The 18,378-nt window shown below is 33.4% G+C and overlaps 1 protein-coding gene across 1 annotated transcript in view; it reads left to right on the top strand.

Moving 5' to 3' along the window:
- The window catches only part of LOC123533550 (uncharacterized), a 77,612-nt gene extending 59,234 nt beyond the window's left edge, over window positions 1–18,378 (top strand). Inside the window, exons 5-6 of the mRNA XM_045315215.2 lie at window positions 2,025–2,057; window positions 5,785–18,378. Of these exons, the coding sequence (XP_045171150.2) occupies window positions 2,025–2,057; window positions 5,785–5,816 (65 nt within the window). The 3' untranslated portion in view covers window positions 5,817–18,378. The remainder of the gene's footprint in view (window positions 1–2,024; window positions 2,058–5,784) is intronic.

Here is an 18,378-nt window from a genome sequence, read left to right as displayed (position 1 = left end):
ATTTTCCAACTTTGAAACTAAGTTTGTTCACAGTTTTTTTTTGCCATTCTGGTAAAGGGGAACTACTCTTGCTAGACGGAAAAAAACTTAAGTGGTATATTTTATAAACAAAATAATTTCTTATTTAAATTTGATAGTCTTTTGAATACAGAAATATTTCAAATCATAATTACTATAATACTGATTTACCCTTACCCTGCTAAATTTCTAACATGAACTTGTCCATCTTTCAATTTGGACAGTACCATTAGCTGTTAAAAAGGATGTTTACCAAAAAGCTACTTATAGAATGGCAAACAGTGCAGATATTGATCAGACTGCATGGATGTGCAGATGATCAACACTGGTTGCAAAGGCAGAATCAGTCGTGTCCAGCATGGATAAGGGTTAATGACCAAGTATTACTTTTAATCCAGATCTGATGCACTAGGTCAGAACAAAAGACAGTTGCACCTTTTTTTTTCATTGGTTTGAATCAGTTTAAATTTCTAATTCATATTAATGCCTCAAAACAGTCTCTGATAAATTTGATCACCTTATGTTTACATTTCTTCAAGTTTCTTTCCTTCTGGATTGTTAAGCTCGGTATGGCGAATGCACATTATACACAGGTATGCATTGAACATGGGTATTTACAGTATATAAACCCTTACCATGCTGGACATGATTGACTCTGCCTTTGCGACCAGTGTACATAAGCCTGCACATTCGTGCAGTATGATTATGAACCGTACTGTTCACCATTCAGTCAGTATCTTCTTGGTAAGCACCCCTTTTAACAGTAAATGGTACTGTCCAAATTGAAAGATGGACAAGTTCATTTATAGAAATTTAGCAGGGTAAGGATTTATACAACACCAAAAATTAGTCTCAAAATCAGACAATAAGTCATCTTCTATGTCCTGTTATAACTTAGGAATTTTTTTTTCATTGATCAGGTAGGAGTGTTTTGCTTTTCTCATCATTTAGTCGACTGTTCAGTACAGACAATGTTATTCAGCAGTGCTGAACCATCTGATAATGATTACTAGCAACAATGTAACCTTGGAAATAATGAAGTTTTGTGGAGATGTTACATAGTTGTAAACAAGCTGTATACTTTGAAATCATTTATAAATATTTCTTGGGGCACTGATTTTCTAGGATTTAGTGGTTTTGTCAATTCCTAAAATTCAGTTTGAATCAATCTATAATTCATATCCTTATGAAAAAAATACATTTTTGGAAAAGCACATATTTCATGCAGGCCTATAAAATTAAATATTTCACAAACACAGCTACCTAGTACACATTTGTGTCTGAATTTGTGTAAAACAAAAATGTTGGGACTGTAAAACCTGTACTATTATTACAGGTATAGTGAGAACATACAGTAAAAACATACATTCCTAGTCACCTTTGAGCTTAATGAAACAATAATTGATAACAGATCTAACACCATGATTGTGTTTTCTTTAGTTGTTTTCTCTCTCCCCCCCCCCAATCACCTTTCTCCCGTCTATTAGGGGTGTAGCCAGCAACCCAGTGGATGTACATACAGAGAGGGATCTGGGTCCATTCTTCCCTGTGGTAGAATAGTTCTTGTTCACTTTGATGTATATTTCGGGATATAACCCTATATTAGTACCCAGGAGCAGGGATGGCAAAATCTGATTTTGACTTGTCCATTTTCTTCAAAGATTTTTTTACTAGTATGTGTAATGGTTCATGAAGTTCTGTTCTGGGACAAGCTGGACAAGTTTGGTTTATAACTTTGCCACCCCTGAATTCCCAGTTATCAGACATGTATGTGAAACATATACAGGTTGGGGCTTTTGAGTCTAGTAGGTAGCTATGATGTTGCCCTGCAAACTCCCACTGTATCCTGGTCATAGATATTATCCAGTAATGATTCAGTTTTGATAAGATATTGCATATACATGTCTGTTCATGCAACCTTTTACCTATGAGTGTAGTTTGTATTTCACAAGGAAATATTTGTATAATAAATCATACAATAATCTTCACTGTGTTTACTTTTGCAGAATGGGACAGAACAGTACAGATGCAAGATAAAGGTAGGTTGAAAAGGTCAAGATTTATGAGATATTTAATTGACGTTAAGGTCTTAAATGTAAAAAAAAAAAGCTTACATCATGCCAGAAATTAAAGATCAATGCTACATCAAGAATATGAAACTTAAGTTTGGAGACCAGTCTAAGAATGCCATTTTGCCATTGGTCAATTTCAGTCATGTGCTCAGAAACTGCCAGTCAGATACAGGGGTTTCATGACTGGTCTTCAAACTTGGCATTATAAGCTGGGACCAAAACTGCAGCTGTTGACTTTGGCTCAGACTTAGATTTTTCTTATAAAAAGTGTCAATTTCTTCTAGTAGACATGGTTTCAGTCTGTTCATTAGAGGATAATTATGAAACATGCAAACACAGCAAACAGACTTCACATTCATGGCTTGTATGCTTCGAAAGGGATGACATTTGAGCCAGTGTCCCTGTGGGTCCTATAAATGGCCAAGATAGTGTTTAGGTTACATCACCACTACCACATTGCAGATGTCTTTTATTTGTGACAAGAAAGAATAAAACAGAAATAGACTGGCCTTCACAGAAGCTGTGTAAGCTCTTTTATATCTGAGAAAAGCCATTGGAAAGACAGTTATTTCATCATGTTTGAGATAGAAGTTAAGGAGAAAGTCAAGAATTGTATAAATGAAATTTGCCAATTTTTAGGATAAGGGGTTATTTTAGTGGCTGCACACTGCATTTGAACAGTCTTGTTTTCTCTCCTATTTCTGTGACCTATTGATTTGTATGGAGAAAAGTGCTGATAAACAATTTACACTCTATGTATATTTCTGATGGATTAGGTAGCTACTGTCACTCCTTAGGAGGTGTGGTTTTACAATTTATTCCATATTTTGTAAACTATGAAATAATATTTGTGGGGGGTTTAGTTTTGTAGATTTGTTGGTTGCATTAGTACACCAAAGTATATCCTTACAAACAAGCAGTTCCCATTCTATGGATAAGTAGAACATTTTGGAAATCCGTGAATTCAAATCCCAACGAAATTGCCATTTTGGGCAAAACCAGGTAATGTTATGCCCACAAAATTAAACGATTTTACAGTATCCTGAATAATTCAGTTGGCGTTTTGTGATATCATTAATTCATTTATTAAATGGATGTCAGAATTCTTTAATTCATTCAGTGCATTTAAAGATATGATGAAGTTGTTTATAGATATCAATAATTAGATATATTTGATATTTTGAAAATCACTTTTATTTAAATGATATCCTTAATTTATAGTACTGATATCTTTTTTTCTGTCTTATGATATCCATAAATAAATGATATCACAGAAGTAACAATATCTTAAAATAGATTGTTAATTAGGGAATATACAATATTGTTTAGCCTGGGAAGCCGTTGATAATAGTTGTGCTTTGTCAGAAGAAACCATGCCTAATATCTATGCATTAAAGATCCCACTTAATTTGCGCTAATTAGTGTTAATTGGCATTCATCGAGTTTCTGATATTATCAACGCCTGGGGAAATCTGAAGGAGTTTCCATGTCACTACTGATTATCGATTTTGTATAATTAGCCTAATTAATGTGATCATATTTGCGCTTGTTTGAAGCGAAAACGAGGCAATGCTGCCGAAAATTCGGCAATTTTCGTAGATCACTAGTTCTGCATTAATATAACATCTTGATAGCTATGGCGCAAATTTAAGTTTATACTGACATATTTAAAAGTTGTTACAACTTGCTTGAAAAGCTATGGGAAATACAAACTAGTATTTGTCTATGGCCCGGAAATGTTCAGAAACCTTCGGAAGTACACGATTCCGATCTGTCTTTTCCCTGAGAATTCCATTTCTATTGTTAGCCATGAATTACTGCTTTAAGAAGTTATCTTTCTTTATAAACACCCGCATATTTCGGGTGTAATATAGGTGGCGCTGCGGTCGGTAAACAGGTTTCCCCAGGCTGTCAATTTGCAGGTAGAAAAAAGAAATTGTCAGACTGGATTCCCAGGCTAAATATCGTTTTAATGCATTTACTGATACAAGTATCATAAAATGAGGATATCACAAAAAGGTGAATAAATAGTAAAGTGGCACCCCAAAACTTCTGTCTTCATATGCTAACACTGTAAACATAGAAAGACCTACTCTGATGAGAAATGCTCAGGGATTAGTTGTCGGAAATTAATTAAGATATATGCAAATTAGCATTCAACCTACTCCAGATACAAGTCATGCAGAAAAAAATACCTTGTTTGTACAGACTTTTGCATATTTCTTTTTCTGTTTATCATGTTTATGCTTAGCTATATATAGTAACATTTGTGTGAAATGATGGATTTTTGACGAGAGTAATTAATCTTCTGTTACTAAATAAAATGCTTTTGAGTAATGAAGCAAACATCCAATTTGCATAAACCGAAAAGTAAAAAGACATTGAAAAGTGAAAGGAAACCGAAAATTGTGCACAACTTGAAATCCTTGTTTGGTTGCTGAATTCTGTCAGAAAATGTAAAAAAGGTCGGGTCTTTCCTCAAATTGGTTGATTTACACTTTTTTGCCCAGAGATGTTAAAGGATTGAAATTAGGTATGATTATAATTATGTGAAAGCTCTTGCTGATTCTGAAATAGAAAATATTGCTTTGGTTCAGACTCCATTTCAGTTTGGGTTATACTTAAAATGGCCGTAAGGCACATAAACCCCTACCTTTGTCATTGGTTGAAGAATTTGCAGTTACAGAGGCGTCATCTTTGAAAAAGCTGTGTGTTAAACCTAAAGTAGATTCTCAGCATTGTCAAGGTTACCACCAACATCAGTTCATTATGTCTGTTGAATTGCTGTCTCATGGTCTCTTATTAGCTCGGAGAAGTAGAGCAGGTATCATATAGCAAATTACCAACATGTGAGAAATAGACATACGCTTAATAAGGATTTTAAAACATTGAAATTTCATCTAAACTTCTCTGTTGTCATTGTATATTTTCGGCCATGTTGTGTTGGGAAGTCATATTGCTAGCTTTGAAACAGACAGGTTAGTCGTTCCTATTGGGATCTGACTATGCCGTGAGGGGCACTTTGGGACATTGTCATTTCATTTTAGAACATTGTCATTATGATGTGAACTGAATTGAAGGGGAGGGAGGGATTACGTAGCAAGAGGTGTTACTATCTGTAAGTTCTTTATGTTGGGAAGTTTTCAGCTTTTATTTTGAATATTGTTGAAAAATAATTTTGGTCCCCTACCCCTATCCCTAACTCATATTTATGCAATATACCATTTTAAACCACATTAAGTACAGAATATGTCTAGAAGCTAAATACATGGTATGTTAATCTCTTGTCAGTAACTTTGTATTCTCATGGGGCCTCCATGGCTGAGTCGTCAAGGTCTACCGGTACTTCAAATCACTTGCACCTCACTGATGTTGGTTAGAGCCTCACTAGGGGCGTTGTATTCTTCATGCGAGGAAGCTGTCCAGTTGGCTTACGGAAGATCCATTGTTCTACCAAGGTGCCCGCTCCTGATGAAATAATGCGCGGAGGGGTAGCTGGTGTCTTCCTCCACCTTCAAAGCTGGAAAGCCGCCATGACCTATAATGTGTCAGAGCAACTTTAAACCCAGCAAAAAAAAATTTTATTCTCATTTAATCATATTGTTCTATACAATTGAATATTAGGTGATGATCATTTAATAGGTATGTTTGGAGTATTTGTTATCTTATTCAGACCACTGATTTGTATTTTCAGAGCCACACAGTGTCAAAGTTCATCAAGACTAAAATGTGCTGCATGGGAGTAATGGATATACATGGACATGTGTTAAAGAAAAAGATTGGTCTTCAGATCCATTCTGTGATGTTATTTTCACTGTGTCAGGATTTATATGCCTGCTTTATAAGGTGTATATGCCTGCTTTGTAGAGAGTTAGTATATGCCTGCTTTGTAAGGAAAAATGTCAGTTTTGAAAGGAGTTTACACAATATGGGAGGAAAAAAACGCCTGCTTTGTAAAGCGTGTGTACACCTGCATTGTGAAGAAAATACTCCTGCTTTGTATGGAGAGTACACCAACCTTGTAAAGATGGATTTCCAGCGGATATACAGGATTTTATACTGCGAAATTTATATCATTTTGAAGTTAAAAAGAAGCTTGTTTGTGTCCATATGCAATTGATTTCATCCATGAAATGACATATATGTGTGTAGAGTTGGGCTGTATGTTACATGCTTAAACTATGTCATAAAGCTTGGTTTTGCCAAATTTTAAGGTTAAAAAAAGTGTAGAAAAAAAATTTAGAATGTAATCAGAATTGAATATTTATACATATAACAAAATATGAAAAAAAATCATAGTATTTATGTAAGATGTTATTAATTAATTAATTAATACTTTCTTTTTTGCTACAAGGATATGGATATTATTTTAGGACAGTATACTTACTTTGTTTGTGTTAGCATTTTGTTGGCTAGTTAATCATGTCTAAGCGAATTGCCTAAAATTGTGCATACTTCAGTGCTTGGAAATAACCGATAATGTTGATACTTTCTTTTATACATCTTTTTCCTCTGGTTTTGCTATGCAGTAAATTGTTGTATACATGAGAAGAAATTATGGCGGCTTTTATTGTGTTCCGAACAGACAGACAAGAACTGCATTTCAGGCTTTGTGCAGTAAATTGTCTTTTACAATATTGATTTTCGTAATGAAAAGACACAAAAAAAAGAAAACTATTGCAGACTTTGAAGGATGAAAAGCAGCATTACTGGTACATCATTTCCAAGAATATGTGCGGAATGTGTGAAAAAAAATCGCCATAAACACATCAGATCAAATGATAAAGAATTTAGTGATAAACGAATGAGTGAATCATGTAACATATGTAAGTTAGCTTGTCTATTGTTGTTCTCACTGCACACAGCTTACAGTTCAAATAGGTTTATAATGCCAAAATATTTGGCAAGACTTACATCTCTGATAACTTGCACAGTCAATGCTGTATAACATGGCTACAGAAATGTATAAGAAGTCTCCTTATACTAATCAGTTGTACACATTATTCCATTCACGCAAAAATGCCATTCCTTAAACATGGTGCTATCTGAAAGAAATTTCATCCTTTTCTCCTTTTTTTTAGCTGTGATTTTAATTTCCATGTTAAAAAAAGTTTGATTTCCTGGGAAAGCTATTGTTTTTGTGTTTCTAGAAAAATAATTCACCATTTCTTGTTTAACAAATTTAGAGACAAATTAAGAGGAAGAAAGAATGTAACCAATTTAGGAGTGATCTCATTTCATATCAAGAATCTTTCCAATTTCATGACATTAGTGAATGCCAGGGGAAGTCCCTTCATCCGGTTAGTACTATTCATTTTTCCAAGTTAACCCTTTCCCACATGGATACGTTTATCACCGTATCTATCGATTACCGAACAGAAATGTATTGACCCGTGTCTATCGGTTCCCCGATAGAAACGTTTTATACCGATTAACGGCCATTTGAACAGAATCGTTTTATCCCGTGTCTCATAATCAATCGCTTTATTTTCGTTCTTTTCCTAAAGAAACAAATTCCGGATGTTTACTAACTCAAAATATGGGATTTCGTCATCATTATTTACGTAAAAGATCATGTGGTTACTATTTAAATTTATCGAGTACTTTGCAAAGAAAGACACCGGGGTTTTTTCCTACATGTGCACGACGCTACGTCATGGAAAATTACTGAGAAACTGCTTGCAACTAGCCGTTTCGCGGGGCTTTCCTCGTTCTAAAAATAACAACCATTTAACATCAAAGTATTTTTAAATGTGTTAGGTCATGAAGATCACGCGTGATACATGCAGATTTCCCCTAAACAACAATTTGTGTATACGATGGCTTGGAATTTATGGCCTTACATAATGGGAAGTGTTAATCAAAACAGAAGGACCGCGGCTTTCAAATATTTTATGACACCCCAAGAGTTAATTGCTGCGGAAGTCACCCGTGATGTACCGACGTTTGATCATCAAAATATTACGTAATATTATCTTAAAAATATTTAATTTTTAGCACAAGAATACTGTAGTCGGTTACGAGTCTTGAACTCCACGATCTTTTTGCACTTTCAGAAATTTTACGATCCGTTATTTTTGTAGTGTTATTCAGTTTGATGGTTGTTTTTTATATAAATACTTACCGATTCCGATTCGGAAGATAAGTCTATTAACTATAAATCAAACTTTCAAACATCAAAATGAAATTGTATATGAATTTCAATGTGAAAGTAATCCAAAACAGAATTTTATGCCTAAAAATATATATTCCCGTACTTTAACACTTTATATCTTCGAAACTCAAAGAGAAACTACAATAAATTTTGTATCATCGGAAAGAGAATTTAAATTGCTATAAACTTTATATGACAAAAATAATGTCAAACTTACAGAAAATATTAAAATAATGACATTTTTAACATGTGTGTGTGTAATCACAAAATAATGCCAACACCTCTGTTCAGATAAGACAGTCACCTTTATCAGCCATATACCGATTATTGATTATTGATTATCACTTATCAGTGTTATGTAAAAGAGGTTACTTTGGCTTCTGTTCTGTGTGGTAAAGGGTTAATCAGTTCAGAGCAGTCAAGGTCATTGATCAGTCATAATTAGATCCCAGTAAAATTATGACCGATTTTAGTCCCAGTGGTTATTTCTTAGGACTTGGGATGAATGAACAATAGGCTGATGTCTAGTGAACTGATCACAATTCTGTCTAATTTTAAATCATTGTATACATGCTCATTAATAAATGTATCTTGCATCATTGTTATGATGTTGGACTTTTGTCATTTACGAAAATTTTTCATGATTAGTGGATTCATTCATGATTCTATTCAGTTAGCACACTACTGGTGGCCATGTAATCCAGGATTGACTGTAGCTTGTTTTCTTTAAAGAAAGTATTCCAAAATGAAAGACAACTCCGTCAGTAGCTTCATGGTGCCTTGCTCTTCAGTTTTGTAGAAAATGTGATTTCTTGCATAAAAATGAAACAGTTCACATTTGTTTATTTTCAGCATATAAATATTTTTTTGTCTTTAGGGACATACAGACTTTTCATTTTCTTTTATCTGTAGTTTTCTGTAATTTTCTAAAATTTGAAGAGGGAAATTTGTACATTGTACTACGAAAATAAGAGTTTCTTTTTTTCAAAGCATCGCCATATATTAACTTAAATCACAGTGATTGTGCAAATGGCGCTTGCATGAATGAGAAAGTAAGACATAATCTTTGGTGGCATAGCGATTTTTTATTTTTGTTTTGCCTGATTACTTTCAGTAATGAGAAATAGGGAATTCTCTTATTAAGTAACTGTAAATCTTTAATGAAAGTTATAGTGTTTCTAAAGTGTTTAGTCTAATGATAGAGAGAATGAGATTTCTAATACTTGTACACATGAAAATGCTTGACGGCCACCTGCAAAAGAAGGTGATGAATCAGGTCTACATCATATTGTCTCCCTTTATTTCTAGCCTGCACCAAAAAATGATAGTAGGAAATACTTGCCTGTAGCAATGGATATCTAGTGCCTCCGTGGAGACTCTTCTCCACATCATAGCTAAAACATTTGTAAGTCTATACCTTTAATAGTAATAAATTGTGTATGTAGCTATAAGTAACTTGTACATGTTCTTCTTTTTTCCCCTCTAAGTTGGGCTTTGTCTAAATTCTATTAACATTTCAGTTTCTAAAATGCTTTAAATGTGCGTTGGAATGTACTTTTATTTGATTTTTTAATGGTTATTTGAAACTTTCTGGCAGTGTTTAAATTTCATTTTACAATTTTATCTGTTTCCGAGGTACATTTGATCATGACAGAATATGAATAAGTAAATAGACATTATTTCCAAAATATACATAAAAAAGGAACAAAAGTATATAAAATAGCTATAAAAACATCAAGATGTGCACTCCATCATATTATAATGTAAAAGAAATCTAAAAATCTCAGGCGTTGCATAACTTTTTAAATTTCCAAAATAAACACTATGACATCGTGATTTTGCATGTGACGTTGCTAAATGCACAGGTTAAACTGGTGTTATATGATAAAAAACTACTGGAAAGGCATGAGGTAAAAAGAAATTTTGTTTGTTTTACATGCAAGATTAAAAAGTATCTTTATCTTATGAATACCAGGTTATAAAATTTCAAATGTTGCTATGCCACTAGTGAATAAATTGCATCTGTGTTGTAAAAGATATTTCGATCTTTACACTCGTAAAAAAAAAAAAAAAATCTTTCATATAATGAAAATTCTAAATATGGTATGTGAGATAGGGCCAATCGAACTACCCTAAAGTGTAGTGTCATATGGTCATGGACAGACTAATTTTCAGAATTTCCAAAGTCGTGATGTGAGCTGCGCCATGAGAAAACAAACATGGTGGTTTTGCGACCAACATGGATCCAGACCAGCCTGCGCATTCGCGCAGTTTGGTCAGAATCCATGCTGTTCGCTAATGGTTTCTCTAATTGCAATAGGCTTTGAAAGCGTATAGCATGAATCCTGACCAGACTGTGCGGATGCGCAGGCTGGTCTGGATCCATGCTGGTCGCAAAGCCACTATTTTGGTTTTCACATGGCACGGCTCATGTGTCCATACCAATATGAAATCTCAGTCTCCCTTATCATCATTTACTAAATGTCCCTGATGGTTTTTTGTTACAATACAAATGTTGATGGAACTTAGGCCAATGTTACGTGTTGATACATAATTATGCATTGAAGAATTGTATAACATTTGAGTTGTATTGTAGAATTATGTTACTATTTTGCACTGTGAAACAATGTGCTGCCTATTTTTTTTTATTGTGAAATGAGCCACACCATGAAAAAAACCAACATACTGCATTTGCGACAAGCATGGATCCAGACCAGACTGCGCGGATGCTCAGGTTGGTCTGGATCTATGCTGGTTGCAAATGTATTATGTTAATTTTCTCATGGTGCGGCTGAAATATTTCGAAGAAGAATATTCAGGTGATACTTGTTAAATTTTTGTTGTTTGTTGAGATGTGATATAGGTAGAGAGAATGTTGTTGAAAAGTTTCTACCACCAATGTTACTCTGTAGGAGTCTCTGTTGTTTTGTTTTTTTTCTGAGAAATTACAGTTCCAGACAACTAGTCCCAGTTTTTTCCAGCCCTTAAGCAAAACTACAGATTAGATGTAAATACTAAAATTACCCAGGTCATTGTTGTATAGACTTGCAGCATCAACAAGGCTAGTTAATATCAAGCATTAGACTACTGAAGCGAGTTTTGTCAGTGTAATTAGTCCATATTTAGGAGGAAGATTCCAGAATGGCATCCGTCATATATTGTGTACATTCATTGACTACTTCAAAATGTATCTTAAAACTTGTTCCTAATTTGATGTTAACCTGCACAGATAAAACATAATGGCCTGTCCTATTTAATGACAAGTACTTCATGATTAAGCCCATATTTTTTAAAACTTCAGAATATGCTTGACAAAATCGGCAAATTGAAAAAGGTAAGGTTGTGTGCTTGATCTTTTGCTGGTTTAATCTATAAAATGTAATTATTTAAGGTGTCAAGATTTTTAATGTCTTATCTAAATTTAGAAAGATAGTGATGTTGCCGTTTTAATAAATTTACTCATAGGTTGCATTTAATTCATACAATGATTTTCTTTTGCCATACCTAGTTCGGGCTTTATTCTACATTATATGGATATATACATTATGCAATTACTAGCAGTTTATCAAACATGCCAGACTACCTTAAATGAAAGGTTGTCACATGTTGATGAATTCTTTCAAATCTAAGAGTGGACTTTGTTTCAGACAGTCTACAGTGATGTTTCATTCAACATAACAGGGGGTTAATGAGTGAAAAGTGTGAATTATCAAACTGAGAGCAGACTGTTTTTGAACTTTATTTTTGTTACCAAAGAATTTCAGTAACATAACATTAAACTTGGCGATACCTGCTCATTTCAGCACTAAAAAGGCTTTAATATCAAGTATACATTTAGTTAGATGTAATCTGTTTGGCAGATTAATGGATGAAAAAATATTATCTTTTCTAGACTGGTGGCCACACTTCACTTACAAATTGCACTTCCTGTGTTTTTCTTTTCTTTGATACTTCATTTGGCATTAAAATTTGAAGCTGAGAATAATATAAGCCAATTTTCAAGACTCGCTGATGTTTAGTCGAGATGGATGAAAACTATGTTGTTATTGTTTCATTTCAAAAGCTTTCCTGAAAATTGTTTTCCCTTAGAAATACTTGTTTTTATTTGGAAAGCAAAGAGACGCCTTAAATTAGGTTTGGGAGAATTCTTTTTCCTTGTAAATAGCTCAAGAGAGGCAAATATTGATTTGTTCAAGAACAAATGCCAAGGTATCTGAGGTTTCCGTTTTATGTTGTTATTAAAGAGCTAAGTGTTTCATAATTCATGTTGGAAGCAGGCAGAAAATTAAGCAGTTAATTGGAATAATTTAATACATTAAAATCATTAATATTCATGGGGTACTAATTTTCATGGAGTTCGTGATAAGAGCAATGTACAATATAAATTCTGGGGGAAAAAATAAAATTCCCATTAATTCAATCTTAAAGGGTAAATTAAATATCCACAAATTCATTTCTCCATGAAATTTTCGTGTTTTGCCTTAACAGCGAAATTTAATACCAACAAAATACTCTTGATATCACAGTATCTGAGTGGAATTCATTTTCTATCACAATATGACAGTAAATGGGGTTTTTTTTTTGCTATGCTGAGTGTTTGTCCACTGTCTCATACTTAAAACATTCTCAGGTTTTGCGAAAATCAGATTGACACTTTATAGCAAATGAAGTCAGATTTACGTGACTGCTTTAGTTTGAGAAAGTGCTGGACATTTATGTTGTGGTGGTCTAAGTTGTTTATGAAGGCTGTAAAAAAAAAATAAGCTTTTTACAAAAGATACTTTTTACTATTGATTTGTAGGTTTGAAAGAAGAAGACTTCAGAAAATTCTACAATTCTAAAATTACGTATTTGCAACGCTGTACTTTTCTCTAGAGTTTCCAACATTGCATTATTTGTTTTAACATAGCATCCTACCGTGAAGAATTATGTTTAATTTTGTATTGTTTTTGGAATTCTTTCTTCGAAAAATTGTTATCTGGTAAAAATGATTGGACTAATCAGATTTATGGGATTATGGTATTTAAATATCAAAGTGATCATAAAACAGGAAATGAGTATTCCCTTGGTGCATATTATTTTCAAATGTCAGAGTTAACATTCATAAAGTTTATTTTGTTGGAAAGATTATTGGAGATTATTTGCGGCAATATATATGCATGAAGTTATATCTGCATCTTCTACGATTGATACTAGAAAGTCACCATGTTATCTGAAGCGTTTTGGGGCAACTTAAAACCAAATAAGACAAAAGAGAACAAATTTAAGTAAAAAGCAGAATCAGATGGTAGATAAGAAACCAGTGGCTGCGAGTTTGCAGCCACTCCTCTAACTAGTAAGAATTCTGATGTTATTTAAAATCAAGTTTAATATTGTACCTTGCGCATAAACAAGAAAAAAGTTCAGAAAATAAGAGTATCTTCTGTATTTTACCACCTCTGATTCATGTGGGAAAGTTGGCAACTACTTGCGGAGAACAGGTTTGTACTGGTACTGAATCCAGGAACACTTGTTAGGTCAAGTGCTCGCCGTTACATGACTGAAATACTTGTTCAAAAAGACGTTAAACCTGAACACACACACACACACACTGTTGAAAAACGGCGTTAAACCCAAAACAACATCTGTATTTTACCCTGTCTTGTATCTTGCACTATGACTTGCATTCTTCTAGAGGATTTGAGTTGCCCATAACCTAGTTTTGGCAACCAGTTCATGGGCAGAAAGTTTTCACTGTTGTTAAACTCGAGACGCATGAAGACTTGGTTCAGTTAACTGTCTTTACCTGTAGAAGATTCTGTGAATAATCAGGGGCAACAATGTATGAATAACAAAAAAAAATGAAGGAAAATAATGGCAAAAAAGTCTCCATTTCTGTTGCATATTTTTTCCATCAAATGAGATTAGGATTCCCAATTTGCTTCATGGAGAATGATATTGATGCAAGGTATTCTATATTTTACTTGCAAAAGTTACTGTTTTAGAAGAACGTTAGCAGATAAGACGATTTCTGTATGGTAGTCTGGTGCTGGAATAGTTTGTAGAAAATATTAACAACAATTGTAGCTGTAGATACATGTATATGCTGGGGCTGGAAGCAAGGGAAGTTACTCGGCTCTCACCTCTTCCTTCAATTACATTTACTACCAAAAATATGATTTTTGTCTCATATGTTCCTTTAACTGTAGCATTTCTACTGCGTTTTTCTCGTGTGTGAAAAGGACATACTTCTAATTTGTGTCAGTTCTTTGGTTTTTATTTATGTCTTGATAAAGCTAGAAATTGCCTTTCCCTTCAAGCCTTGTAGCTGTATCTGTGTCCAGAAATACAAAACTGAATTTGGACACCAGTCTCAAAACTATAACATTTGATTGGTTGATTCTGAGCATGCCTTTGAAATTGACCAATGGCAAGCTTGGATTCATAGACTGGTTTCCAAACTCAGTTTTTGTAACATAGGATCCTGTTCACTTACACATCATGAGTAAGATTTTCATTACCACAAACCTGCCAAGTAACCAATATCATGTGGAAACATTTGTTAAGCAGTGTTTTACATAAACTTTATGACATTTTGTATCATTGTACATGTATGTTAGTTTGTTAAATTGTTTATGTTTGAATATATTACTGTTTTCTGTATGAATGTTTTATGTGTGTATGGATGAATATTTTGTTATTTTGTAAATTGTAAAAATAAATTATGTTGGTATTTAAACTTTAATTAATGTTGCCTTCGGGCAATTACTGTGGGTTATTAAACAAGTTTGGTTTGTTGAGGTTTTATGTGAATTGTATAAAAATGATAGTTTACCATGTTTAAGTTAAAGCAAGTACCATGTACCAGTATGTTTTGTAATTTACAGTTCCTGGTATACCGAGAGTAAGAAAATAAACATTTATAAGAATTGTCTCCCCTGCATTTGGAAAAAAAAAGTCCTCAAGTTTTAATGAATGAAAATTAATTTGTTAATTGCATTTTAGAAGACATTTTTTCATGGTTTTTTCAGTAGTATAGTGCAGATAGAACTGTGTCTATAATGATCTCTATGTACTTTGGTTTGTTTATTTACTTTATGCATTAATCTTGTACAGTTGAATTCCATTCGTATCATTCAGGATTTTTCTGTTCTACATTTGATCAGTGTTGTCATTTAGGATTTTTTCATTTGTTAAAAAAATCCATTTATCATCCTAGGATTTTCAATGCCACCTCAGATTTTTTGAATGCTATGTGCTATGTGACCTCATGGTTGAAAGTTGTGATGTCATTGCGTTCTATGTTTAGATTTATATTTAAGTCACAGAAAAAAGCAAATGTCTAACCTCTAAGCAGCACCATTAGTATTTGGTTTTGTTTTCGATTCTCCGTGGAAATGTATGTGGAGTTGGTGAGTGAAAAATCCGGGTTTTGTAGGTGCGAGCCAAGACCTCATATCTATCATACTGACTGCACCTTTTTCCATGGAGGGTCACTAACAAACCCAGTAATTGATAAGTTTTATGAACTACTTACTTTAAGTTGAAATGATAGTCTACTGACACGCCACAAAAAATATGAGGGGGTAACCATTTCAACCACCTTTAAACTTGTGACACTGCTAGAATCTTATGGAAGATAAAATAGTATTTACTGTAGTAAGAGACCTCATAGGTAAAGGTCATATATCGAATCACTTGCCCCTCACCTCTGTAAGTTCAAAACTTTTCTTCGGATGTAGAATTCTTTCATGCGAGGAAGTCATCCAACAGGCTTATGGAGGTCAGTAGTTTTGCCTAGGTCCTCGCCCGCGGCTGAAATAATGCCCAGAGGGGACACTGGGATCTTTCTCCTTTATGAAAATCTGGAATACCATATTATTTAGAATTGTGGTGGAATAACGTTAATCCCAGCAAAATAAGTAAATTACTGTAATGGTGGGTGTACTGATTATGGATAATTTCCACTATGCAGCCATCTTAAACAGCCAACGGAAAATTGGAAATATTTTGGCTTTTCATTATACAGATACCTCTTAAAAAGAGGGTCACCATATTCCAGTATTGTGTGCCTGTTTAAGAGGGAAATGCTTGTCTTAGATCAAATTATGTTAAATATTTTAGTTTAAAAGTGAACAAATTATGTTAACACTTTTTTCATGTCAAAAAAATAATAAAAGCAGTAGTAAGCCATTAATTAGGTCAGAAAGAAAAAAATTATTTGTTTCTGCCAACACTTTGGACAAAAAAATTAGGTAAAAAAAATTTATTTTTTTTCATAATGGATGTATTTTGTAATAGATAGTGAATATTGTTTACCAAACATGGTAACTTACAGTTGTTTTGTATGAAATTCCTGTAATGGAAATAGAGGAATTCAAAATTTTAATCAGTTGTTGTAATAACTAACACTTGTTTCTTTGACAACTTTTGAACAAAAAAATTCAGGGCCAACAATAAAAAATGGTCATTTGGGTTACCAACAATAAAAAAAAAGGTCAATTCAGTTACCAGAAACAAGCAAGGTTTTTTCAGGCCTATGAAATGAGATACTTTTAAGCTTTATATGCGAGATAGTAAAATAAAGTAAAATAATTGTTAAATGTTGTACAGCTGGTTCGTTTGCTTGACTTGTTTGAAAGTATTCAAGTGTTGATATTTAATGTTTAACATATTAGTATGTAAAACATGATTTGCCCTCATTATTACACATGCATTAAAGTTATAAAACTTCACGGTAGGTTTAATTTTTCAAAAGGATTTTGTATAGATGTTTTGTAGATTACATTAAATATGTCACTTTTTGTGTTAATTTGAGTAGATTTATTTTTGAAAATTTAGTGTTTTCCGAGACTTAAATGATGAAAGCTCAATACGAAACTTAATGGGCATATTGTAACTGTTGCAGTTACATTTAATCATAAAATGAGCCATACCATAAGAAAACCAACATAGTGTGTTTGCGACCAGCATGGATCCAGACCAGCCTGCGCATCCGCGCAGTCTGGTCAGGATCCATGCTGTTCGCTTTCAAAGTGTATTGCAATTAGAGAAAATGTTAGCGAACAGCATGGATCCTGACCAGACTGTGCGGATGCGCAGGCTGGTCTGGATCCATGCTGGTCACAAACCCACTAAGTTGGTTTTCTCATGACACGGCTCAAATGTTGAGGAGAGGTTTAACATGTTGGATGAAATGAAACAAGGGAGGTTCTGGCTATATTTGCACAGTAAATGATATTTACAACTTTGTATTGTGACCTTGACCTCTCGAACTTCTAATATTGCGGTATTTGAGTACCGCATGTATAATGCATTCATAGCGACCCCCAGTGTTGAAGTTGCATTGAAAAGCTAGTCTTTTTGTAAGAAAAGCTTCTGAAAAAATGGTATTGTCTTGTTACACATTTCTATCACATTTCATGTGTAAATTATGTTTCAAATGAGCAAATTGATCTTTTTATAAGCTCAAACCTTCTTTGAGGAATTTGTTAAATCAAGTAAAATTATTAAATGATTATGTCTACGATAAAGATTTTTATAAGGTGTCAGATGTGGGATAATTAATAAAATTTAATGTTACACGTTATAATTGTGACCCCGTCTTATAGGTGAACTACCTTATAAGTGAATAAATGGGCTAATTGTTGAAATAATTATGAACAACTTCTAACTCCAAATTTTTGGAGTATTGTTACACGTTATAATTGTGACCACATCTTATAGGTGAACTACCTTATAAGTGAGTAAATGGGCTAATTATTGAAATAATTATGAACAACTTTTAACTCAAAATTTTTGGAGTATTGTCAGTTTGAAAAAGCAGGTTTTTTTGAATCATGTCAATGAAAAATAAATATGTTTCTTTTACGAGAATAATTCCTTCTGAAAATTGGAACAAAAGGCCAATTAAGATAGTATTGTTCAAGTTTGATTATAGTTTATGTTAGGGTTTATTAGTTAGATCATATTGTATTGTATATGAAAAGCATGGTCTCTACCTTTTCCTGTACTGCGATAATTTGAAAATGTCTATCACTTGAAAATACATTACATGTGTATAGAAGACCCGATGAGAATTGATTCATTTTGTAAAGAAGCTTTTCTACAATTGGAAGACTATGTCAAAGTTGAATAAACTTAATATGAATGTGA

Source organism: Mercenaria mercenaria, chromosome 12, assembly GCF_021730395.1.
Source record: "Mercenaria mercenaria strain notata chromosome 12, MADL_Memer_1, whole genome shotgun sequence".
Taxonomy (NCBI): domain Eukaryota; kingdom Metazoa; phylum Mollusca; class Bivalvia; order Venerida; family Veneridae; genus Mercenaria; species Mercenaria mercenaria.
This window is presented reverse-complemented; position numbering and strand designations above follow the sequence as displayed.